The 24,221-nt window shown below is 35.1% G+C and overlaps 5 protein-coding genes, 1 non-coding gene and 1 pseudogene across 7 annotated transcripts; 5 read left to right on the top strand and 2 right to left on the bottom strand.

Moving 5' to 3' along the window:
* Positions 1 to 739: 739 nt before the first annotated feature.
* Positions 740 to 23,205, top strand: LOC120186858 (F-box protein SKIP8-like). Of its 2 annotated transcripts, XM_039190693.1 has the most exons (5): positions 740 to 754; positions 18,478 to 18,488; positions 20,626 to 21,143; positions 21,610 to 21,806; positions 22,794 to 23,205. In XM_039190693.1, exons 3-5 carry the CDS (start codon positions 20,688 to 20,690, stop codon positions 23,050 to 23,052), a joined length of 912 nt encoding a protein of 303 aa, XP_039046624.1. In that variant the 5' UTR covers positions 740 to 754; positions 18,478 to 18,488; positions 20,626 to 20,687; the 3' UTR covers positions 23,053 to 23,205. The 2 variants fall into 2 exon arrangements, with proteins under 2 accessions (XP_039046624.1, XP_039046625.1); XM_039190694.1 differs by lacking the exons at positions 740 to 754; positions 18,478 to 18,488 and having other exon boundaries at positions 20,471 to 21,143.
* Positions 4,034 to 6,459, top strand: LOC120186857 (AT-hook motif nuclear-localized protein 5-like). Its single transcript, XM_039190692.1, has 5 exons — positions 4,034 to 4,890; positions 5,053 to 5,120; positions 5,411 to 5,542; positions 5,741 to 5,899; positions 5,992 to 6,459. The coding sequence occupies exons 1-5, from the start codon at positions 4,476 to 4,478 to the stop codon at positions 6,214 to 6,216; spliced, it is 999 nt and encodes a 332-aa protein (XP_039046623.1). The 5' UTR covers positions 4,034 to 4,475; the 3' UTR covers positions 6,217 to 6,459.
* LOC120186859 lies at positions 6,769 to 8,644 on the bottom strand (annotated as a pseudogene).
* LOC120186860 (glutathione S-transferase T1-like) lies at positions 9,341 to 10,767 on the bottom strand (the record flags this gene model as incomplete). Its single annotated transcript, XM_039190695.1, has 2 exons — positions 9,341 to 9,674; positions 10,543 to 10,767. Coding segments are annotated over 2 exons (438 nt in total), but the record flags the coding sequence as incomplete, so codon positions are not given.
* LOC120186942 (integrator complex subunit 7-like) lies at positions 15,494 to 16,524 on the top strand. The gene is made up of 3 exons (XM_039190758.1): positions 15,494 to 15,617; positions 15,709 to 16,157; positions 16,378 to 16,524. The coding sequence occupies exons 1-3, from the start codon at positions 15,542 to 15,544 to the stop codon at positions 16,522 to 16,524; spliced, it is 672 nt and encodes a 223-aa protein (XP_039046689.1). The 5' UTR covers positions 15,494 to 15,541.
* LOC120186941 lies at positions 16,501 to 20,014 on the top strand. Its single transcript, XM_039190757.1, has 6 exons — positions 16,501 to 16,563; positions 17,075 to 17,182; positions 17,317 to 17,520; positions 17,804 to 17,878; positions 17,971 to 19,023; positions 19,616 to 20,014. Exons 1-6 carry the CDS (start codon positions 16,525 to 16,527, stop codon positions 20,012 to 20,014), a joined length of 1,878 nt encoding a protein of 625 aa, XP_039046688.1. The 5' UTR covers positions 16,501 to 16,524.
* Positions 23,206 to 24,138: 933 nt separating the features above from the next.
* Positions 24,139 to 24,210, top strand: TRNAQ-CUG. The gene has a single exon. It is a non-coding gene; the product is annotated as a tRNA-Gln (tRNA).
* Positions 24,211 to 24,221: the final 11 nt, after the last annotated feature.

Here is a 24,221-nt window from a genome sequence, read left to right as displayed (position 1 = left end):
ACAAGTCAAATTTCATCTCAAAGTTCCTTTATTAACTCTTTTTCAAAAAATTCATTTAGAAACACATTCTCTTTAATCCTTCATAATTTCTTAATCTTTTGATTTTTAAGACAACTTAAACTTTCCTTAAGCTTAAGTATCACCTAATGATCAAAACCCATACTTAAAATCAACAAACAATCAAGTAATCAGAAAACTCACCTTTGCTCCCTTGTTCACGATGTAGAAGAAGAAAGAAAGAAGAAGAAGAGAGTTTTTCAGCTAACTCTCCCCCTACGTGTTTCTCTCCTATTAAAGGGAGAAAATATCTTTCATGTTAAATGACCAATTTGCCCTTTACTCCATTTAATAATTACTAACAATAATTCATAAACTATTTCCAGATAAGTCATTGAACTATTTAACTATTCCTCTTTAATAACCAAATTCTGAAGTTTTACAATTTAGTCACTAACCTGATGTTGGGGATGTTACACAACATGTGACATAGGACACAAAGGTCTCTCATTAACCGAACATGCTGTGTAGAATGAAAATACATCCGATCAATCACACTTTTAAAAGAAATGACTAACATAATATGCTCTTATTTTATAAAACACGTCTGATAATAACAATTGATTTGAAAATATTTATTTTAGTGATGATATTTAGATAAAAAGACTATTTGTGAGAGAATAATAGATAAAATTGTAATCATAATAAAAGATTATTATTATGTATGATCCTTGGTATATGCCTCCTTTTAATTGGTGTAAGGTTAATACTGATGATTCCCGTAAAATATGAAACAAATTTGCTACATGTGGGGGTGTTATTCCTCGACGGTGGTTGGATGCTTGGATTCTCTAAAGCGATCGAAATTTGCTCTATAGTTGAAGCGAAGTTATGGGGTATCCATGAAGGTCTTTCTCATGCTTAGAATCTTGGGGAGAGGCAAGTCATTGTGGAAACAAATAGTTTGAAGGTTGTTCTAATGCTACAGGAAAATTCTAAAAGAGGTTCGATCATTACTCTTCTAGACTGTGTTAATGAGTTGTTAAACCGAGAATGAAATTTTACCTTGAAGCATATAAATCGGGCTACAAATAAGGTGGAAGATAAACTAGCAAAGATAGTTGCAATAAGAGGTGAGGTTCACATGGTCTTCTACACTCTACCACTGGAAGTTGCCAATTTGGTTCAACAGGAAGCTGGTGATTGTATTTTGGCAGCAGAGGCCTAAGTTTATTTAGTTTTTATCTTTAGTTCACCAAAAAAAAAAGATTATTATGCTTTTTAGATTCTTTTCAGCATAATCTAAATTCAAAAAACAATGTAGAAAAAATAAGGATTAAACTAAGAGAAGTTGTTAAATTCAAGGACCAAAAATTACTTTATCCCAAATTTTAAATCCAACAACGACATGCGAGCAATAAGTGGAAAAATGAGCGGATGGGTGACATGGTTGGGAGCTTTAATTGCAGAGAGAAGAAAGAGAGGGAGATTGAAGAAAGAAGACAATGGGATTCAAGATTTTGCTTCATTTCAAAGTTTATTTATGTGTTTTATTATCTATCTTCAAACCTTAGTACTCCTATATTACTTGTCAATGTCGTAATATACTCTCTGCCATTCTTTTTTCATCTTCCTCGAACCGGATTTCCCACCATTTTTTATTTTTATTTTGTTTTTTTTTCTGCTCCCTCTCCTTCACGGCTTTAAGTTTAACTCTCCATATTCTTTAGTTTGTCTTTAATGCTGAAAGGGCTCGTGAAACAATGCCGGTTAATATGTTCATTTTCTGGGATCTTAGATGGTTTTGAGTGTTATACTTTGTGTTAATTATCAGTACATTCAGGCTCTTGTTTATTACAGAAATCATGTACACTTTACGAATATTTCTTTACCAGCCAGTCTCTCGGGTCCTTTTGATGGATATGTGTACGGGATGATGAAGATTATTACATCATATTCAACCAGAATCCCGTCAGCTGTGCAGAACATTCAAATTCGGATCTCTTCCGGTTTTCGTTTGTTTGTGATGTCATGCAATGTTTGACTGACAAATTCTCTTCATTTGATTCTTTTTTTCTCTCAGGTTCTCATGCTTAGATTTCTGAATAAAACACATCAAAATGCCCTATTGTTAGCAGTCAATACTAATCCACCCAAAAATGGATAGGATATTACCTACCAGCCCAGCTCTCAAGAGTCCTATGCTGTCACCTAAAAGCCCTGCAATCTATGAAGAGTACAAGTCAGGATGTGCCTGGGGGTTAATTCACTTCTTTGATTTTCGGCAAGCTCATTCCCACGGCAAGCTCATTTCCGATAAGAAGCGATCCAACAGGCAGGCTAAAGGTAAGAAGACCTTTATCTTTGGTGGAGAATGAAGTATATTGTGCGATATGAATCTATGTGTTCTTTAAAGTAAACTAATTGTTCTGATTCTTGATAATGTCATATGCAGTTTCTTTAAGTTTTATGGATGCCATGTCCATCTAAGTTTAGTTGTTTTGATTTTCATCTGCAGGTGATGGTTATAAAAGTAATAAGCCTAGTTTACTCTCTAAAGAGGAGAAGGCTCAATACGCAGATGTGAGTTTATTAACTTGCTTTTATTATAAAACTCGTTGCATATTCCTAGTACCTTTTTATATGAAGGCAATTTGTTCTTTCTTTATAACAAATAGCGAACCAATTCCGTGCTGCAATTATGCTGAACCTATTATAGATTTTGACTATACATTTCTTTGGTGGTTCTTTTCTTCATTGTCTGATGCTTCACATATATCTGTTTTGATTTTTTTTTCAGGATGCTGTTGATAACAAGAATGTTGCAGCAAATACTAGGAAGTGAGATGTTAAAAATATTATAAAAGAAGAGATGTCTGTGAAGCATCAGACTGAGAAGGAAAAGGCCAATGTTGAATTGCAGAACCAACAGGTTAACCCCAAACTTGCCAGTCATTAAAAGAAACATAGGAAGGCGAGCAATAGTTCTAAGAAATCCTGTCGCTTTCCTGTTCATGGTTGTGATGATGTGAATATAAGATAAAATACATAAATGATCATTAAAGCTAAATAGATTGTATCGACTCATTACATCATTTCGACTCATTACGTCATCTGTGATTTCAACTAATAATAATTATGTATACCTATTTTTTCTAAGGTGAATCTTTATATTTTTCTTGCATATAAATTAAAAGTGAATAGTTACTTAAAAATTATTTTAAAATTTACGACTCTGATTTATCGAAACTACCGATGACATAGCAAGCGGATTAACCAAATAATTTCTCGGAAATCAGAGTAGAGTGTAGCGCCGGCGTGCATTCAAAACTAGAGCTAGTGTGAAAATCATTTCAACTGTTCTGAAAAGTGGAAATGATAAATGAGCCAAACCTGTGAAACGACGTCGTTCACAGAATCTGAAAGAAACAAAAGAAGACCAACGTCATTTTGCCTGTAGTTTTAAGAATGAATACGAAATTATTCCCCCTTGTTAGAGTCATTGTTTGGATTCCTTGACCACCTCCACTCTTCCTGGCTCAGTTCTTAATCAGAGTAATAAAGGCTAAAACTGTACCACATAGACACACTCGTTCAAACAGAGTGAAAAAATGAAATAATTCAAAACAAAATGACTACAGCTACTCAAAGATAAAGGGCTCACTGCACTAAGAAAAATGGGAATTTGATAAGGACAAACACACTATAATTGGTTTTTTTGGGTACTTTTTGTGGGTCACTTACCCTCCCATCCCAGTACCATCACTCGAACTCTTTCATAAAAATGGTCTTTAGTCAGAATACTAATGCTCCCACTTGACTCTTTACTAAACAGTAAAGAGTTGCCCCAATAATTTTTGTTTTCAGTTTTAGTTTAAAGTAAAAGAGAAAAGGCTTCTACTTGATGCATTTTTTGATTCAAAAGCTCATTCTTTTTCTAATCATTTTCTCTCCTGTCTTTTATTTACCCTCAATTTCTTCTTTTTCTTGCATCTCTTTGAAAACCTGAAAACCTAGGGTTTTGTTTTTCTTGATCAATTCATGGTCCTGAGTGCTACAATTTCTTAAAAGCTTCTACTTTGTTTGGGTTTTTGAGCTTTTCAGATTTCAAACTCAGTATCCTTTTTTTTAGCTTGCTCAAGAGTTTACCTTTTTCGACTGAAGATTCTTGGGACACTTAAATTTCATTTATTTATAATGAAACCCTGAAACCCCATCTTTGAACATCTTTATGTTTACTCTATAAGATTTGTGGTTAAAAAGGAGATTCCTATGAAGCAGAGATTTCAAATTCTCAAGTTGTTTTAGTTGAAGCCATGGTAAAACCATTTTCTCAAAACCGGTACTCTTTTTGCAAGTTTGAATCAATTTAATTTTGGGGTTAAAAGTCTTTAAATAAACCCAAAGTTTTGGTCCCCAAATATATAAAAAAATCAGTCTTTCTCTTCTTAAACTGTGATTAATTCAATAGTAAATGCATGGATGGGAGAGAAGCCATGGCATTATCAGGCGGGTCATCTCCTTATTATATTCATAGAGGAGTTAGTGGGCCTAGTTTATCTGCATTTTATTCTCAACCAAGTTTCAGGCCCCCATCTAACCCCCAGGTTCAGCTTCAGTCGGACATTGGATCAACAGTTACAAGGGAGCCTAAAAATGACAGCTTTCCTCATGGTATTGACATGGGGTTGCCCTCTGGGGTGCCACCGGGGGAGCCGGTTAAGAAAAAAAGAGGGAGGCCCCGGAAGTATGCTCCTGATGGCCAGGTTTCACTGGGACTTTTGCCTTTGCCTGCGAAGCCCAAATCTTCATCAGGATCAGATGCTTCTGGCCACAAAAGAAAGAAAGGACGTCCTCCTGGGACTGGGAGAAAGCAGCAATTAGCACCTCTAGGTTAGTTTTTTTTGTTGCATTTTGGTGTTTGAATTGGAAATTAGCTAACATATGGTTAGAGCTTAGTTCTCATCAGAAATAGAAATGCTTTTATAAACTTCCTGTGTTGTGAATATATGCTACTTGCCTTTCAGTATTTAACTGTTCTGTTGTTTCTGATAGGCGAATGGATGAACAGTTCAGCTGGGCAGGCCTTTGCTCCTCATGTTGTTACTGTTGGAATTGGAGAAGTAAACCACATCTTTTCAATTCATCCCACATTCAATACAAATTGAATTGATCTTGGACTTGCATCTTTTGCAGTTAAATACACGTATACGACAGTATGCCCAATATATATTCACACACACACACTTAAGCTTATGAGTTGGTATAGAAGGGACATGGGCTGCATTATCCGTTCTGAATTAGCATTACTGTGTTTTGTTACATGATGTAGTTGCAAATAGAATCAGCAATTTCCTAATCATGTAGAACTTTATTTTGATATGGAATGTGCAAATTTTATGTTCTTTTACAGGATATTGTAGAGAAAATGGTGTCCTTTTCACAACAAAGGCCAAGAGCTGTTTGCATTTTATCAGGCAGTGGTACAGTTTCCTCTGTAACTCTACGTCAATCTGCATCTCCAACGCCTACGGTGACATATGAGGTTGTGGCACTTGACACTCCTCTGGTTTTTCTACTTCTGCATAGATGCATCTTGCAAAATCATAGTATGGTAGCCTGATTATGTATCAGTTTGTTTGTGTTTTCCCCCTCTTCATCTATATAGGCTTTCTGCCAATGAAACTGCCATGTTACTTTTAGCTTGGTGGGAACTTATTTGATCTGTTTTAGCTTTTCTTAGGGCCGTTTCGAGATATTATGTTTGTCTGGGTCGTACTTGCTTCCCGAGGATGGTGGACCTTGCAGTCGAACAGGAGGCATAAGTGCTTCTCTTTCTACCCCTGATGGTCATGTCATAGGTGGTGGGGTTGCAACATTGATTGCATCAAGCCCAGTTCAGGTATCCTTATTTCTCCAAATTCCACTATCTAGAGGACTATGGCATGACTCTTTATGCGTATGATTCTAAGGTATCATATAAACTTGCTGCAGCTGGTGGTATGCAGTTTTGTTTATGGGGGATCTAAAACTAAGAACAAGCAACCGGCTAGTACGAAAGGAAAGGATTCCATGCCCCAATTATGCAATGAAACAACTATGCCAACAAGTGCACCTTCGACTCAACATTTTACTTCCCCTCCTCTGAGTGCTTGGCCTGGTTCACGGCCTGTCGGTCTGAGAAACCCTTCCGGAGATATTGACCTGATGCGAGGATGATCACTACATTCATGTTGTACATCTACAGAATCTGAGATGAAAAGTTCAAATATCTTCCCAATTTGCCCTATAGGGGAAATAGGTTTCTGCTAACTTGGATTGTAACAAAGTAAGTTGCTTTAGCTTTGGGTGGAGGTAGGGCTAAGGGGTTCATTGTTTGTTCAGCTGTGAAATCCAACCATTTTTATCTGCCTTATGCAGCATTTCAAGTTAGATGAACAAAATATGGAAAACAAGTGAACTGTGTCAGCACACAGAAATGAAGCTGTGTCCTGGCTGAAAGACATGATAAAGAAAACAAGGTCTAAATCCTGAAATCCAAATGATACTATATGCCTTTGTTAATCTTTTTAAGTGAATGAAAGCAGTGCAGGAAATAAGAATGAAAAATCGAATTGTAACTGTTTGTTTTGAAAAAAGATTAATCAACAAAAACAAAGTTGCATATAATGCAAGAACAAACCTTAGAAGATCCCAATATATAACACTAACATACATGTTGAATTTGGTCTTGTTAGACATGGCTCTAACATGGAATTCTGCAATACAAATTTTACAAACCTGGAATATACGCTCACTACGAGAAGAAGTATTTTATGCTTACACTTTGACCGGCTGGTCTGTCTAGCCTTTATCTCTCAGCAATAATCCGGCAGCTTGTCATCTTCCCTCTTTTTCACTTATCATTTCAGTAGCTTCCTTATATCATACTGCAGTAACACCATATATCCAAAGATCAAATTCACTTTATGTAACTATACCTCGATATAAAATGCCAAAATTAGACTCTTATGCATAGGGTGGGGGGCAAAGTGAAGGTTTCACCTCAAGACTTAGTGGGGAAGTGGTCGGGTAATAACGATGAACAACTTGGCCATCCTTATCGACCAAGAACTTGGCAAAGTTCCATTGGATATCGTCTCCGAAAATTCCCCATTTCCCTAACTTACAGTACTTGTCAGTGGAGAAGCATTATCGCCATTTACTTCAATCTAATACCAAAACAGCTAGTAAGTGCCTCAAGAAATTTTGCACATTATGCATATGGTTCATAAGCAGGGTTCTTCATGCAAGCATGTTATCATATTTGTGCCTAAACTATGCCAATCGAGGTAGATCATCCGGTATATGAATCTTGGTGAAAAACCTATATAGTAACCAATGATTGTGGAAAAAATAACCAAGTTTTACTAATTTCAACAGTAAAGCAAGTACAACTTTGATGCTGGCTACCTTGTCAACGATGGGAAATTCCGATCTGAAGCGGGTGCAAACAAATTCCGAGATCTCATCATTTGATCCTGGTTCCTCATCTCCAAATTGATTGCATGGAAAAGCCAGAATCTCCAAGCCTTTTACAAAACAAACGCATATTTGAGTATGTGTTAACATTGCAATATCATATATCTTTCGAAGTGGGATTTGTAATTATTTCTAATGATGACAATACACAAGGTACGAGGAAAGCTCCCAAGGTTCAAAATGCAAACCTTGTCCTTTATACTTCTCATATAATTGATTCAGTTCTGTGTAGTTCGAATTTGTCATTCCGCTGCCACATAATAACCAAAGAAAGGATCATAAAAAAGAAACCCTAATTGGTCAAAGAACGAAAGAACAAGGCTTTTGGAGCAAATGACCGAGAAATTATAGTCTATAAACCATCATCCATTGGCTCTGTTGCAAATAAAAAATAACACAATCCAGTATTGATCAGAGAAATAGAGAGAAGATACCATTTGGAAGCAACATTAACGATCAATAGCACTTTTCCCTTGTAAATACTGAGATCCACATCATTTCCCTTGGCATCCTGTCAAATTGAGGCAAAAGGATACCAATTACAACCATATGATGGGTCTGCAATTCAAAGCAGAATACTACCATTTGATTTAACTATCTTATTTTCCATCTTATGCTAAATATAATCTCAATAAATTAAAAAATCATTAAGAATCCTTCTTGGAAGAATTAAGAAACTGAGAAAGTTCCTGTCTGTGGCACTACTTTTCATACAAAAAAAAAGCATGATTTCTCGACCGATATCTCAGGCAAGCATCTTCTATCCAGTTAATTTAGCTGCCAATATTGTTAATGTTTCCCTCTTCCCACTCCCCTTCAACAATAAATGAACAACCTCGACGAAAAGGCAACCCAAAGTTTATTGAAAAGGAGTCGAGAAACAATCAAAATTTGCCCATTAGCTATCTATGATATGAAACGAACAGTTCAAACAACTAAAAATCATAGCTAGCTTCTAATTTCAACTTGATTTCATTCTTTGGCTTATCTTTCGTGGAATTGAACAAGTAAAGAATTAATTGAAGTGTTTGAACAAAGTAATAAAGGGATTAAAGGAAGAAACAAGAGACCAACCTTGACAGTGAAATCATAGATATTCTGGGTTTTCTCTTGTTTGAGTCGCCATTGAGTAATGCTCGTTTTGTTCCTGAGGAAAAGTTGGAAAGAGGAAGGCGAGAGAAAAGAAGTTAGTCTCGATTCCCATTCGTCACCATGGAGCATGCTGTTTAGTTAGGTAAATTAATATTTTACAAATCCTAACTTTTTTATTTTTTTAATTAATTACTGATATCCGATCTATTAACCGACTAATCTAGATCAGGTACCGGAGAGACAAAGGCGACCCTCCCAACTCAGTTTACTCTATTCAAAAACGTCAAAACTCGAACCCTTGACCTTAATTAAGGGACTCAGTGCCTCATCTCACTAGATCAACTGATTGTTGGTCTTATTTCTCTTTCATTTCAAATCTTATATCTCCTTCATTATTATAAATTTATGACCAACAGAAATGATATTAATAATAATTTATTCCTACTTTATAATAAAATATAATTATTTAATTCAATAGATCAATTTGGTTTGACATATCAAAAAAATAAATTAATGTAATTTTTAAATATATTTTTTCATTAAATTATTTTAAATTAAAATTAAATTAATAATATATATTTTTTAGAAACATAAATTATTATTGTAGCAGTTATGCAAGTGTCTGTTTCAAAATTATAACATAAAATAACATACATGTAATAATATAATTATTTTTTAATAAAATACATGCAATAACATAATTATTGTAGCAGTTATGCAAGAGTCTGTACTTATACAAGCTAATAGTTGCTTATCATCCATTATTGCAGCCTCTGTAAAGAGTAGGGGAAAGATTAAACAGCCGAAGATCTGGTGATCAAATACTTTGTAATACAGTACACGGTTTTCACTCACATTCTTGAAGGCAATGCCTTTTTCATGTCGGATCCACCTTCATTTTTCGCTGCCTTTAACCGCCGGTTTTGTAGTATTTCTTTGACTTTCACGAGGACTCTATGCACTTCATCGAAGTGAGGACTCGTAGCATTTCTCGTGTTCTCGATCCACTGCTGGACTTTCTTGTGCGGACCCAATAACATCGCATGGTCCTTCTCATCCAAAACCTACATCCGAGAAAGCTTTATCAAATTTCAATGTCTTTCCGAATACATGCATAGATCTGCAAGCCAAGATGGAACAAAGATTCTGAAATTAGCAATCAGTGGTAAGCCGTGTACGTTTGGGGAAGCCGATGCAATGCAAGTAATACATTACAGGTAGGTTTTGAGCAGAAAGATAAATCCCGGCACCTGGTTTTTTTTAGCTCCGTTAAAAGAAGAAGATGAAGTACGATAACCTATTCAACTGAAATGTAGGGAAGACAAGTCTGTCTAACAAAAGTTGACTCTTTGCCATTTCTATATAGTAATTAAGTAAGACCGATCATCAATATCATTGTCAAATTTTGCAGATTTGTGTATATTTTTTCATGTAAGAAAACCTAATCTTGATGGTAGCAAGAAAAGGACCACGGCTCTGAAGAACTGGCTTGGATAAACTATGCCGGCTTTGACCTTTTCTTTCCTTGTATGAGTGGTTTTGCTTTGGCATGTCAGTAAGAGAAAATGAAGATAGAACAAGAAAATGATGATACTAAAGATTACAGAAAAGGACTCTATTTTATGGAGCTTATGAAGGAGATGACCCTAAAAAATACATGCCAAAGAGGAACATATTTTATGATGCTTATAAAGAACATGGACCTAAAATGTGCATGTAAGATCCAAGAAATAATCTCATATACTCGAGAAAGGCTCAGTTGCACCTATAGTTGAGCTGATTACGATGATGAATGGTGTGCAGGACCGTAAGGAAAGAGGTAATCTATAGGAGGCAAACCTGAACCTATATCATAGAATATTATATTCCACCAGAGAAGGCAGCAACAAATAATTGAAATGTGGACAAAAACATCAAGTCACAAAAATGAACCTCGAGTTGCATTATTTCACAAACGAGGCTAAGATCTGCTATGGATAGCTGGTTTCCACCTAGCATAAAACATCCATTACCCTTGGGCCAAAAAGACTCTAACTTTGAAAGAGAGGAAGACAGAATAATCACAGCTTCAGCAGCTGCTTGGGGATTCAATGGACGGCCGAGTACAGATGCTATTGTAGTATTGAAAACATATGGGGATGAAAAGAGAATCAAGTTCAAAAGTCATATCTAACCCAAGGAAGGGGGCATTTATATGCATAACCTGATAGCCAAGAATATGTGACAGGAGGTGACAAAGCCACTTATATAAAGCGAGTTTGAGGCTACAAACACTGTCGAGCACAATCATTTAGTGATGTGAGAGGTGCCAAAACAAAGAATGGAAGAAAACTTAGTATCTCTGATAGTCTAATACTGTAATGGGAAAAGAAGTGCACAAATTTGATGCTTGAAAACCCTACCCAGAGAACATATTGTTACTGTAATAGCATCGACCCAGAAGGGCTAACAACACATCATAAAATAAGACTGTTAGCAACATTATCCTACACCATCAGTAACCATTCACCAATCATTTAGACACTTCGATTCTTTTTTAGGGTTTAATTATACACCTGCACCGCATAGTTCGTTGGAGTGATGTCAATCCAACACCGAATGTACCCTACTTCTCCTCTATCACCCTATTATTTGAGATTTTTCCCAAGACCTCTTAAAAGCTACTAAAATTTTAATCCGAAACTCAATAGAAAATTATCAAAGACATAAAATAAAAGGAAATTAGAAAAACTGAAAATCTAATTTAATAAAAAAAAACTAAGCAAATATCAACTTTAGTATAATTAAAAAATAAAAATTATTGTTGTAATAGAACTTTATTAAATAAGTTTCTTTTTAACCAATTAATTATCAACTTTTACGTAAAGCTTAAGGTTTTTATTTTAAGATGATTTTATCATGTTTTCGTTTTAAGAAATATCCTCAACAAGTACTTCGATTTTATTTTATTTTTCTCTACGTATAATGTACACCACTAATAAATCTATTTAAAATTGATGAAAAATTATTTAAAAATTTAACTTTTATAATGCTTTGTTCTCTTTCAACGAATTTGAAATATATTATTTTTAAAGGAATACTTTTCATTGATTAATAAGGTTAGAACTAAATTGGTTAATGTGTAAAACTTTATGATTATATTTGCTGTTATACCAATGTTATGTCATCGTTTGCTGGTCATTTAATAAAATAATAAAAAAATACTCAAAAATATTAATGACCAATCTGTAAATTTTCATAATTATACGAAAACAATTAACTCATAGTAGTTAAGTAATTACTGTATTACAAATTTTATTTTATTATTATAAATTCATTTTTAATAATTTAATGATTCAATCATGTGCACGAACCAAGTGATCTCGGCGGTAAAGTAATTATTGTATTTCTCGAGGTATTGGGTTTGAGCACCAAGAATATAAAGGGTGTGAGCGTTCAATGTCTAATGGTTGAAAGTTATTTTTGAACATATATTGTCTTGTACTTGTATAAAAAATACATCACTTAAAGTTCGGTGGTATTCTATGTAATTTACCTTTTTTTATTAAATAAAGAAGAGGTATTACATTTTTTTTAACAATTATCAGCTATGATAGAAGCAACAAACATAGGAAATAAAAGAAGATGAATTATCTAAATGGCAGTGTATAACAATGAAGAACTGTTGAGGAGAGCGAAGAATGTTTTGGACACGCTATTAAATGATTAATGATAAAATGACAAAAAAACTGAAAAATATTAAAGTTAAATGATCGAATTGAATTTTTTTAAAATTTTAATGGTGAAATTTACAATTTACCCTAAAAACACTTACAATTGATAGTTTGACGGCAGCAATGGTTCGAATACACGCACAATCGTTGAGCTTGAACAGCTACACAAACTATAATTACGTGTTTAGTATCTAAATTATCAGTTTTAGTCCGTTTTAGTATTTAAACTTTTATTTTTTTCTAAATCATACTTAAAGTTTAATTTTTGTTTCATTTTAATATCATTTTCAGAATTTAACGATAAGTTTTGATTTTTTTTAAAGTTTAGGTACTAAAACGGACCAAAATTGATAGTTTAGGTACTAAACATGTTAAGTTTTTAATGGCGGGGTACCAAAATGAAACAAAAACTAAACGTCAGGTATGATTTTGAAAAAATTAAAAGTTTACGTACTAAAATGGATCAAAATTGATAGTTTAAGTACTAAATATGTAGTTTATCCTAAATTAAAATAATAATAAAAAAGGTTATGAAAGTGCTTTAAGAAGTTGGATGCTCCTAATTCATTCAGCATTGCAAGAATACAATCATTATTTAAGACATTATTACGATAGTCATATATATATATATATATATATACAACATCTTTGACGACCTTTATTTTCATGATTATAGTTTAATTTAAATTTGATTTAATTCTCATTAATGAAGATATAAATTAAAAGAAGAAAGTGAAAATTTTTATTTAATATAAAGAAAGAAAATATCAACTTTTTAATATTAATTAAAAGTAGAAAATTTAATTTTACTAAATCTTTATTTAATAAGTTTCTTTTCATAATCAATTAACGTTCCCTATAAATAACTATAAGAGATTAGGGTTACATATCAAGTTGTCTGTGATTTTTTTAAAGAACTTCTTACATAAAGTTTAGCGTTCTTTATTTTAAGATGGTTTTATCGTGCTTTCGCTCTAAGAAACTTCCTCGACAGGTATTTGAATTATAATACATATATATATATAGATGAATAAATACATATTAACTATTGAATTGTAGGAGGTGATCGTGATAATCACTGCCATGAATGATCAGCAGACAAAGACGAAAGTTATGGAGACCGTTGCTGACATACGTGGTATAACACTCAATCAAGAGATTTTTTTTTATAAATTCATTTTCTAGTTTTGTCGTGAGATTTTGATGAACAGGCGTTGATTCAATTGCGGCGGACGTGAGTGAGCAAAAACTGACAGTCGTAGGGGAGGTGAATCCGGTTACCGTTGTCAGAAAACTCAAGAAGATAGTGAAAGTCGACGATGCTTTCGCCAGATATATCTAAAGAAGAAAATAAACTTAAAAGGAAGTGATTATTTAAATCTTAAGTTTTTTATTTTATTTATGTTTATGTATACAGATTGAAGACTGTGTTGTCTGCAATCTACATATCTTTTAGTCTGCCTACGTGATTAAACTCTGAAATAATATGATATTTACTGTTTTTTATAATGTTATTATATTGATGTTTTTTCATAGGTCATTGAATCATTAATATTGTAACGACATGATCGTTTAATTTCTAATTTTTTTTGTTTGTCACCCGTCGTTATTTACGATAAATTTGATGCCAAATTTTTGAATTATTTTTTCATAAAACTCGATTAAAATCAACGAAAATTTAACTAGAAACTTTCTAAATGTTTCGTTCTCTTGTTACGATTGTTTAGTAAAGATAGTTTTAAGATAGAGAAAATAACCTCATTGACCAAAAATGCCTTATAATATACGATTTTAACCAATTTTTTTTGGATTTGCCAAAATGACCAACTAAATCGCAATGCGATCGATAATTCGCAACGCGATCTCCGGTATCGCAAATCAGTTTCCAGATTCGCAACGCGAACTTCGACTATCGCAATGCGAACTTTGACTATCGCAATGCGAACTTGGACTATCGCAATGCGAATATGTAAATCGCAATGCGATAGTCGGCTATCGCAATGCGAACTTGGACTATCGTATTGCGATTTACATATTCGCATTGCGATAGTCCAAAATCGCAACGACTGGTTGTATTGCATTTGTTTCTTAAGAATTTTCTCTAAAAAGATAGTATTCGCGCGGACGTGTCGAAGACGCGTATTACCACGACCACGACCCGACCCGAGACGGACGGTGGCGACGGCGGCGGCGGCGCGCGAGAGTCCCCCTTGTTCTCTATCACTCAACAAGGAAGTGATTTGCGATACCGGAGATCGCGTTGTGAATTATCGATCACATTGCGATTTAGTTGGTCATTTTGGCAAATCCAAAAAAAGTTGGTTAAAATCGTATATTATAAGGCATTTTTTGTCACTGAGGTTATTTTATCTTTAAGATATATCTTTTCGTCTTGTTAAAAGAATATTTTTCATTGATTAATAAAATCATGGCCAAATTAGTTAATATGTAAAAGTTGAGGCTTATATTTATCATTAAACCAATGCTCAAATTGTCATGTTATCATTTTGCTGATCATTATACGAAATGACAAAAAATAAAATTCGAAAATATTGATGACAAATATATAACATTTTTATAACAGAGTGACAGAAAAATTAAACATTAATTGGTTGGCCATAATGTAGGCTATCCCATTATCCCTATTTTAATCTCATTTAAGAATTTACTTAATCATTATAAATTTATGAGATTATATGATATTTGAACCGTTATAAAATAACCGAGAATATTTAAAATAAATATACTCACTTGTAAGTAGTTTAAATTAATAAAATAAATATTTTTTTATTTATTAGTAAAATATACCCAAAAGATTTTATTTACATTCGCTGCATATAAATTTTCTGTATTATTAATATAGATGGATCCACTTCAAACATATTTTTGGATCCTTCATTGATGAGCCGTGAAATAACGAATAAGCAGAAACTGTAAAGATCGATTACCTCTTAGCAAACCAAGCACGAATACAGGAGGTGGAGGTGGAAGTGGAAGTGGAAGTTTGGGATTCAAAGGAAATCATCATCATGGTTGAGCAGTCAGTGTGTGTCGGTCTTGGCGTCGAATCTGCCATTGTAAGATTTTCTTTTTTCTGCCCACCAACTCTTCGTCTAAATGCTCATTCCCTTTGCTTTCTCTTTCTCTCACAGCATCCCCTCTGTTTTCTCTTTTATATATTTTCCAGGACGTAGCTGAGCTGGTGACCCCATTTTGCAATGGACAAAATATCGGCTGCTAGTGCCATGGAATGGAGCATCCAGCTCGACAAGGCTCTACGCTCCAATAACCCAGGTTTCCCTACTTTTTTTGTTTTTTATTTTCACAAACTCCAATACCAACTAATGTCGTTTCTCCTTCAGTTTGATGAGTTTTCCTTATTCAGCCCGAGCAGCTGAGGCAATTTTACAGACTGGTCAAAGACTGGAACTGTGGGGACGAGAACCTGAAGCGACGAAGGCAGTGCTCTCCATCTTCGGTTTAGTCCCTGGCGAGGATAGACTGTTTGCGAATACTATACTTTTAAGGCTTGCGGACGCATTTCGCTTTGGTGATAAGAAAATCAGGCTGTCTGTTGTCAGAATTTTCTTGACGAATATCAGGTGTGATAAGAGCAACAAACACAGGAATCAAAAGAGACGAACTTTTCCAAATAGCAGAGTCTATAACCATGAAGAACTGTTGAGAAGAGTGAAGGTTGTTTTGGACACAGGTGACGTTGAGTCGAGAGCAATGGCTTTAGTTCTATTTGGTTGTTGGGCTGATTTTGCAAAAGATAGTGCAGAGATACGGTACTTGGTACTCTCCAGTATGGTCTCTTCCGATAACTTGGAGGTGAGTCTGGTGTCTCAACATCAGTATTTCTTCCCAATCACACACATCTGCAGACACTAATCTTGCCCCCATAGATTATCATCCTGCCTTTCCAAACACCGAAGAAATAAAAGATAAGAAATATTATTATTGGCTATGCCATTATTTACATGCCACTTACTATAACTTATTTTTAGAACACAGGAAAGGCTTATTCTCTGCCTTTGCATGATTTCTATAGGTGAAAGCATCATTGTTTGCCGCCAGTCGGTTTTGTGAGTTAACAGATGACTTTGCATCTGTTGTGTTGGAGATGCTGGCGAATATGATGGCTGCCCAAGAAACACCGGAAGCTGCAAGGTTAGCAGGTGTAAGTGTTTTTACTTGAATGAGTGACTCATATTCAGTTTCAAGAAGAGCTTACAAGGTTTTGTGCTCCCTTCCCGTCAATCCCATTCACTCATATCCTGACACATGCAGATTCCAATTTGAATGTCTAAATACAACTTTCTGCTGATTGTGCAAAATTACGACCAGGCCTGTAAATGACAGTTTTTATCCATGACCATATCATGGATTGGTAAAAGGTTTTTCAGGGCCTTTTTGACATGTTATTTTTAAGAGGAGGCATCTAGTGTTAATTATTGCCTGTTTCATCCATTTTAAAGAACTGAGTCCTAAACATGAGGCGCATTGCATATGCCTTCAAAATTTTCCAACATATGATACTCCAATTAGGCACAATAGTGTGACCATTGTTGCTATTTACTGTTATTGTGAGGTACTATTGATCTACTAGTCCCATATGTTATGCAACAATAGGAAGATATCAGTGACAAGTAGAAATCAGTATGCTACTCAAATAATTAATTCCTCCTGCAAACTCTCAGTTTGGAAATTTTTTCTCTTAGCTCATATAAGTCACTACTTTCTTGCAGACTGGTGTAAAGCTGACGTCAGATTCTTCAGAAGAGAATTTCATCATTGCCATACTGGTTTCACTCTCAAAACTTGTTTCCAAGTCAACAAGTCTTATTTCTGAACAGGTATTCCTTCTAGCACCAGTTCATGATGTCAGAGCAGACCCCGGTGAATGATCGTTCTCAATCTCTCTTTCTTGCAATACATTTCATGTGGGATGACTTTCTTAATATGTTTGTGTCTTTCTATTTGGATACAGGTGGATGTGCTTTCGCGATGTGTTACCCAGGAAAATAGTTTGCAGATGCGAGTAACAGCATTAAGGTGTTTGCATCTAATTTTTGTAAAAGAAGGGTGTTGCTGTCCCGTAAATATGTACACGATCAAAGCTTTATTCAGCATACTAGATGAACTGGAACTTCCATCAGTCATGCATTGGGGAGCTCTCCAGATTTTACATAAGGTTCTCTTTAATTATATCATTACTGAGTTGTTTAGTATCGTTTGGTTTAAACTTTGTTGATCATTTGGGGCAATATGCAAATCCTTTTGTATACATACCTGGTCTCCATTCTTTAGAGAAGCTCGAATTTACTCAGATATTAGCCATTCTACAAAATGCATCGCAGTCCCCAATCATGTCAAAGAGCCTTGCAGCTCTTCGAATTACAGATATGTCAACGATACTTTGCGCAAGAACAAATAGTGAATCTTTTGCTGTTTATTCCTCACCTCTGCCACTGCAGGTCATCTCTTTAGTTATGGCACAGGTCAGATCACTGGTGAAGTCATCATCTGATCCTTGCCAGACTAGTAACAGAGTATTGCAAAAAGTTAAAAACCTTCTTAATCTTATTCTTCAGCTTGTTGGGGAACATCAGGATTTGGGTGTAACAGTGCTGGATGAAATCAGTTCATTATCAAATATTTTGCAAATCTAAATGAAAATGCTTTGGCTAGTAAACAAATTGCTTCAGGCGAGGTTATTGACTTTAAGGAAGATATGGGCAAAGTCTTCAGGTCCAAACTTTTATCAAACATACACCGGTTTGTGTCTGCCTGTCTTCAAATCCTCAATGAAGCTGGTGCAATCACTGCCAATGTCTTTGACAAAGTACATTTTCTGGTGGAGCATCTACATCATGGCAGGGTATTTGATTACTATACACGTACTGTTTACTCTTTGCTATTGCATTCTCATCTTGTTGGAGTTGTTATCGAGCACCCATTTAAGCAAGAACTCTATACCCTTGAACATGCCTGCAAGATGTTGTCAGGGAGGGATTACTGGCATGCCTATAAAGCAGGAATATATGCGGCAAGTCAGGGAGCATGGATTACAGCAACTTTTATTTTTGCAGAGCTCATTAGAAGAGTTCAGTCTGATTCCTGTTATTGCTGGCTTAAATCGTTAGTTCAGTTTTTCCATTCTGAGGCAAAACACTGGCTTAGTTCTTTGGCAAAGCAAGATTCTTTCGTAGTAGGTTCAATGGGAATGAATGAACTCCTTACTTTTTTGAAAGATAATTTTGGAGAACTCGGACAAGATGCCACAGGGAATGACAGTGTGCTTAATTATAGGGATGTTCTTGTTGGGGCATGCCATAATGCATGTTCTTCAATAGAAACATTAGAAAGAATAGTCATATCTCAAAAAGCATTCTGCTTCCAGAGATGGTTCTTTTCTCTCAGAACAAAGTTTATTGGGGCTGTAGGCGAGATTCTTGAAGTGTTGGACACATCTAAGCAGGAAAATTTTAGCAACATAATTGAGGTTCAGAACAATGCTTTGACTAACGCCAAATGTCTAGAAAAATTCACTAACGTTTCTTTCCGGCTGAACAGACAAGTGAAGGAATTGGATCTGATAAACTCATCTTTCATCGGTATGGAAAGTGAGAGTTTGAAAGTCATTGCAACACCTGCACTTAGCTGCTCCGTATTGGCCTTTAGTACCGGATTCCCAGTTTTTTTTTCCAAATATCCCTGCCCATAAAAATTTAAGAACTCGTGATGAAGAGGACTCAGAGCATAGCAATTTAAGTTCGATGCTACTACAAGATTTGCTTGGGCGTTTATTGCACATTGACCAAGAGAGTAGCATGGATCTCTGTCTACTTTTAGAGAGTGAAGGATGTCCCAGAAAATGTTCTCACCTTCAGTCCCGAAATTGTATATTGAAAAGTGGGCATGAGGTAAAGGATATACTTAATATAACAAGGTATGCAGTTTCCACTGTGATTCGTTCGCGAAACGAGATAAGCGTGATAGAAATTGAGGCAATCATATCCCAAGTCACGAAGAATGGGAGAGAACTACTATTAGACATTATTAGGAAATGGCTTCGAATTCCATTCCAGATGCCTATTTTCAATTAAAAAAAAACCTTTTACTTAACCTATTGAAGATTAGCTAAGCTGCTCCATTGCATAATGATCTTTAGCTTTATCTTCTGTCACCGATTTCCATCTCTAGAATTAGAGTGGAGCTGTTTGTGATAACTGATATATTTTCAGCTTTTTGATATTCTTGTTTTTGAAATATTGTTAAATCTCCAGGCCTTTCATTGGTTCATAACTCTTTGTCTTCAGCACAGACACCAGAAATCGAAACCAGATTATCGTGTTGTCCGGCTCTCACCTCTCGCTAAGTCTGTGTCTTCAACTGAGAAACACCTCACCCGAACTCTCACTCAGATTGACCAAGTTGTACTGCCTTCTTCACAGCAGAGTGTCCTCTCCGAAGCCATCCCACGGGGAAAGAAACAACTAAGAAACGGAATCGAATCGTCAGCCTTGGTAAATCGCTACCTAAGGGGCGCGAAAAGAGACAGTGATACAAATGATGAGCAGATAGCAAATGAACATTTGTGCGCTTTGAACCAAATGGTAAAGGGCAAGGATTTTCAAGCTGTGTGCTTGATGTATCTCATTTTCCAGTGGGTTCTTACAGAATAGAATGATATAGCTGCTGTACTGACGGTGAAGGATCTTACTGGACTCTTTTGCCATTGAACACTGAACCTCTGTTTACTGTGCAGCAATCTCATGTTATTGCTTAAGTTTAGATTTAGATCGAGCTCTTGTTTGATTGTTTGTGCTTCACTTTTAAAATTATACAAAAATTATTTTGTTATTTATTTTATAAAATTATTTTAGTATCACTTTACTATTATATACCTTACTTATTACTATCACTTCTATAAATTATATGTCAAACAAGAATTATTTTAAGGAATTTGATAATTTAATAATTAATTTAATCAAAATTACCAAAATTAGAGAACACGAAAGATGCAAGTTCACTGGCGACCTGTGTTTTAAGAAAGAACGCGTAAACGACGTCGTTACAGAAATAATAAAACTACAAAGCTATCCCATAATTCTGGCCTGTTTTTCTGGTTTGCGCTTCTCCATTAATCTTGTGTGTGTCACGATTCTCCGTTCTCTCTTTCTGAAACAAAATTGAATCCTGTTTAAATTTTTACACCTTTTGTAAAAACCTTTTCTAAAAAAAAATATTACCCAAAATACCTAAGATCTTTCGCCGTCTTAATCAGTTACCTATTTGGAGTCACTGGAGATTTCTAGGGTTTTATTTCATGTACGACGGAGCTTTAATGTCTTATGAATGGAGATTTCCTATAGCCCCTCCATCGCTCTCCAGTCCCATCAGTCATTGATCATAGCCACAATCGTTACCCTCCTCCCCCTCCTCCTCGCCGTCCGGTCATTATTCAAGAAGCCCCACAAATCCAAAGTCTCCGCTCCCGCCACGTCAACCGGGAAAGAAGAATCAAGACAAGCCACGCCCCCGTCTTCCTGCAACGGCAACACCGATTCCGAGGCGTTCCTTAACGACGGTAGGGCTGGTGCCGTGGAGGAGGAAATGGTAACGGCGGATGTCTCCAAGGTAGCGGCGGAGATGCAGAGCGGGGCGTCAATGATGGAGCAGCTGGTTCCCGAGATTACCACTCACGCGCTTAGTTACTTGGATTATCCGAGCCTTTGCCAGCTTTCTATGACTAACTCACTGATGAGAAAGGCCGCCAATGATGATAATGCTTGGAAAGCACTTTATCACAAGGTACCCGGTTCCCCCAATTTTTGTTGCCTTTCGATTTTTATTTTATTTTTTGGCTTCAATTTTGATTTTCATGAATTCTAATTTCTAATGTTCATAGTTATTTCGCCTTTCATGGCATTTCTAATGAAAGTATGAATTTGGTCTTCATTATTTATTTATATAGTTCATAGTTCATTGGGAGAAAAACTGAGTACACAGAATCAATGACGGCTTTTTTTTTTTACCTCGAATGAAGAGATGTACCCGTCATAATCGTTGCTTCTAATTTCCTCAATGGAGCCGAGCTTTCTTTTCCAAAATTTCACTGTATATCTTTTAAATTTTATTTAATATCAACTGTTATAGTGGATTGATTTCATTGTTTCCCTAATGGTGATGTTTTGTAATTAACTGTGATCCTGTTCTCGATAGCTTTCTCAGTTGGGATTAGTTATTAAATTCTCTGCCTTGATCTTCTGTTTGTTAGGATTTTACGTTGGAGCAAGATAGTGTGACACCGGTTAATGGGTGGAAGGCATACTATGCAGCTACAAGAGCCATAATGAATGTTAATACAGAATTCTTTAACATCATCAGGAATAGGTCTTTTCCTGCTATGAGTTGTTTTTGGCTGAATGAGGATTATGTAAAGTGTATTCACGCGTCGGGAGAACATTATTCAGGGTACGATCTTTCAGTTCGATATCAGGAAAATGCAGTTTACTTCCTTTTGTTCTTATGATGGAGTGTTAAAATTTCGATAATTTCTATAATTTTTCTTTAGGTTTCTGCAATGAATTTTAAATTTTAGCTTTGAGGTAGGTCTGGGTAAAACACTGAACAAAGCCAATAAAGTTTTCCTCGTGTCATTTAACTCTCTTATCTTGTTCCTTCAACATTTTCATGTAGATGTTTTCAACCTTGAAAGATATAAATTGCGTTCGACATGTTTATGTCTAGTTGAAGATGTAATGTTGCACGGTTGATTAAACTCGAGTGAAATGAGCTTGATGTTTTCCTCTTTAAGATGTCTAGAAAATACAGTGATGATTCCAAAAATATTTGAACATAGAGAAGAGCTTTAACTTGTAAGATGATTATAGTTTGCTTTTATGACCTCAAAATTGCTTGTGGTCTTAGTTGCTAACTTGGTTCCAACATTAAAGTGCTTTATGGTGCCTTCATGAATTGGAATAACAGTGCATTTCTCTCTACTTAAGTACTTATTATTACAGTCAACCATGTTGTCAAGGAATTCTATTTGCATCGGTATGTTAGAAGCAACTACATATAAATAGAATTCTTGAGAAATGACAGATATTGTAATTTAAGAATTCGAACGATGAATGTACCACCTAACATTTATATTTGAGTTGAATAAATGGTGTATTTCCTATCGTGATCTAGGAAAGCTTGAATGAAAAACATTTATTTCAAGATATATTGGAGGGTAATTTCCTTTTCTTTTTGGTCATTCCTTTTGTCACAAGCATGATCCTTCATCACATCAGAAGATTGGATGCTTCAGGAAGTTGGTTAAGATTAGTTTATCAGCATGTAGAATGTATATCACCGTAGTATTTGACTCGATTAGGCTCAAGTCTTTATATCACTGGTTTGCGTTATATACCATATTAACTCCGAGAACCATTGGGGTTTTACTGCATGCAGGTATAATGCTGTAATACAGAGTTGGCAGGTTGCATTTAATTGGGAGCAAGAGGTTGATTTTCAGGTTAGAGATGTTCGATCCCGGGTACTGACAGATATGGCATGGGTTACAATGAAAACCTTTGTTGACATAGATAGCGGACCATTTAACATGACAAACATCTTTGAGTTCCATCACGGACGGTGGTACCTTGTACATCACCACAGTTCAGTAATGCTGCTTGCCGGTGGGGACATGGGACAACAGATTCATGAATAACAGAAGATGGAGAGTTAAATACAAAGTGATAATTTTAGTACTAGCTTCAAAACATGGTACTGGTAATTTTATTTAGTTACCAAATGCAAGTTGCTTGAAATTTCCCTGGAATATCTTTTCAATGATCCTTCTATTTTTGGCTTTGCCATCTCAGTTTTGGGTATTTTCTGGTAGATAGGGGACCCTTTACGTTTTAGTCCTTTGATTATTTGTTTGCCTCTTTAGCATATCATAATTATGGCTGTACATATTTCTTCAACAATTCTTGACATGGATGTAAACATGTGGATTGAAGGTGGATTCACAAATCATAGATGTTGCATTATTTGCTGGATAAATTGCCTAAAGGGTTAAATCTAATCACCAGCGCATGTGATAAAATCATTATGGATAAATTTCCTGGCATCCATGAACTGAGATTGAACGAATAAGGTTGTGTTTGTGTTCGTTTGTTTATTTTTGAAAGTGTCTATTTGATTCGTGTTCGATTAAAGTTTTAATATCGTGTATGTATTTATTTGTTTATTTTTTAAGGTGATTGTGTTCGTAGTGTTTGTGAACGTGTTTATTTATATGTTCAAAAAATTGTGAAATTACGCCACTAGTCTTTAAGCTCTTTAAGTTTCACAGTTTGAACCCCAAAGTTTATTATGTGTTCAATATAGTCCATATTTTCATCGATATTTAAAATATAAAAAATGATAAAAGGAAAAGGAAAATCGAGTAAATGAGTTTGAAAACGAGTCGATAAATGAATTTATAAAGAGTTAATAAAGAAGTTTGTTCATGAATATAAACGAATCGAATAAATCTATGTTCATCCTTGTAAGTGTCTATTAAATGAACATAAACAAATTGTCCATATTGATTTATTTAGTTTAATGAATTAACATAAATAAATGTTATACAAACAATCCATCGATCTATTTATACTTTTAGGGATGTCTGATCTCTCGATCCACCTCTGTGGTGTGTATATTTTTTTAATCCTTATAAACTAGTTTTGAACGAGTATTGTCATAATAAAAAAATTTATTGTAATTTACAAAATTTATTATAAATAATTAAATCTCAGAATGACAGGTTGGTTCCATGGTCTAGTGGTCAGGACATTGGACTCTGAATCCAGTAACCCGAGTTCAAATCTCGGTGGAACCTCAATATTTTCC

Source organism: Hibiscus syriacus, unplaced genomic scaffold, assembly GCF_006381635.1.
Source record: "Hibiscus syriacus cultivar Baekdansim isolate YM2019G1 unplaced genomic scaffold, ASM638163v2 tig00113721_pilon, whole genome shotgun sequence".
In the NCBI taxonomy this organism is placed as follows: domain Eukaryota; kingdom Viridiplantae; phylum Streptophyta; class Magnoliopsida; order Malvales; family Malvaceae; genus Hibiscus; species Hibiscus syriacus.
This window is presented reverse-complemented; position numbering and strand designations above follow the sequence as displayed.

Excerpts from the sequence above, each read along its gene's own strand:
- LOC120186857 (XM_039190692.1), top strand. The coding sequence starts at position 4,476 with ATGGATGGGAGAGAAGCCATGGCATTATCAGGCGGGTCATCTCCTTAT. Across the intron at positions 4,891-5,052 it reads GCAGCAATTAGCACCTCTAG|GCGAATGGATGAACAGTTCA; the intron begins GTTAGTTTTTTT and ends TGTTTCTGATAG. Across the intron at positions 5,900-5,991 it reads TTGCATCAAGCCCAGTTCAG|CTGGTGGTATGCAGTTTTGT; the intron begins GTATCCTTATTT and ends AACTTGCTGCAG.
- LOC120186942 (XM_039190758.1), top strand. The coding sequence starts at position 15,542 with ATGGACAAAATATCGGCTGCTAGTGCCATGGAATGGAGCATCCAGCTC. Across the intron at positions 15,618-15,708 it reads TCTACGCTCCAATAACCCAG|CCCGAGCAGCTGAGGCAATT; the intron begins GTTTCCCTACTT and ends TTCCTTATTCAG. Across the intron at positions 16,158-16,377 it reads TCTCTTCCGATAACTTGGAG|GTGAAAGCATCATTGTTTGC; the intron begins GTGAGTCTGGTG and ends TGATTTCTATAG.
- LOC120186941 (XM_039190757.1), top strand. The coding sequence starts at position 16,525 with ATGAGTGACTCATATTCAGTTTCAAGAAGAGCTTACAAG. Across the intron at positions 17,183-17,316 it reads CAAGTCTTATTTCTGAACAG|GTGGATGTGCTTTCGCGATG; the intron begins GTATTCCTTCTA and ends ATTTGGATACAG. Across the intron at positions 19,024-19,615 it reads CCTTTAGTACCGGATTCCCA|GCCTTTCATTGGTTCATAAC; the intron begins GTTTTTTTTTCC and ends TTAAATCTCCAG.
- LOC120186858 (XM_039190693.1), top strand. The coding sequence starts at position 20,688 with ATGGAGATTTCCTATAGCCCCTCCATCGCTCTCCAGTCCCATCAGTCA. Across the intron at positions 21,144-21,609 it reads GGAAAGCACTTTATCACAAG|GATTTTACGTTGGAGCAAGA; the intron begins GTACCCGGTTCC and ends TCTGTTTGTTAG. Across the intron at positions 21,807-22,793 it reads TCGGGAGAACATTATTCAGG|GTATAATGCTGTAATACAGA; the intron begins GTACGATCTTTC and ends TACTGCATGCAG.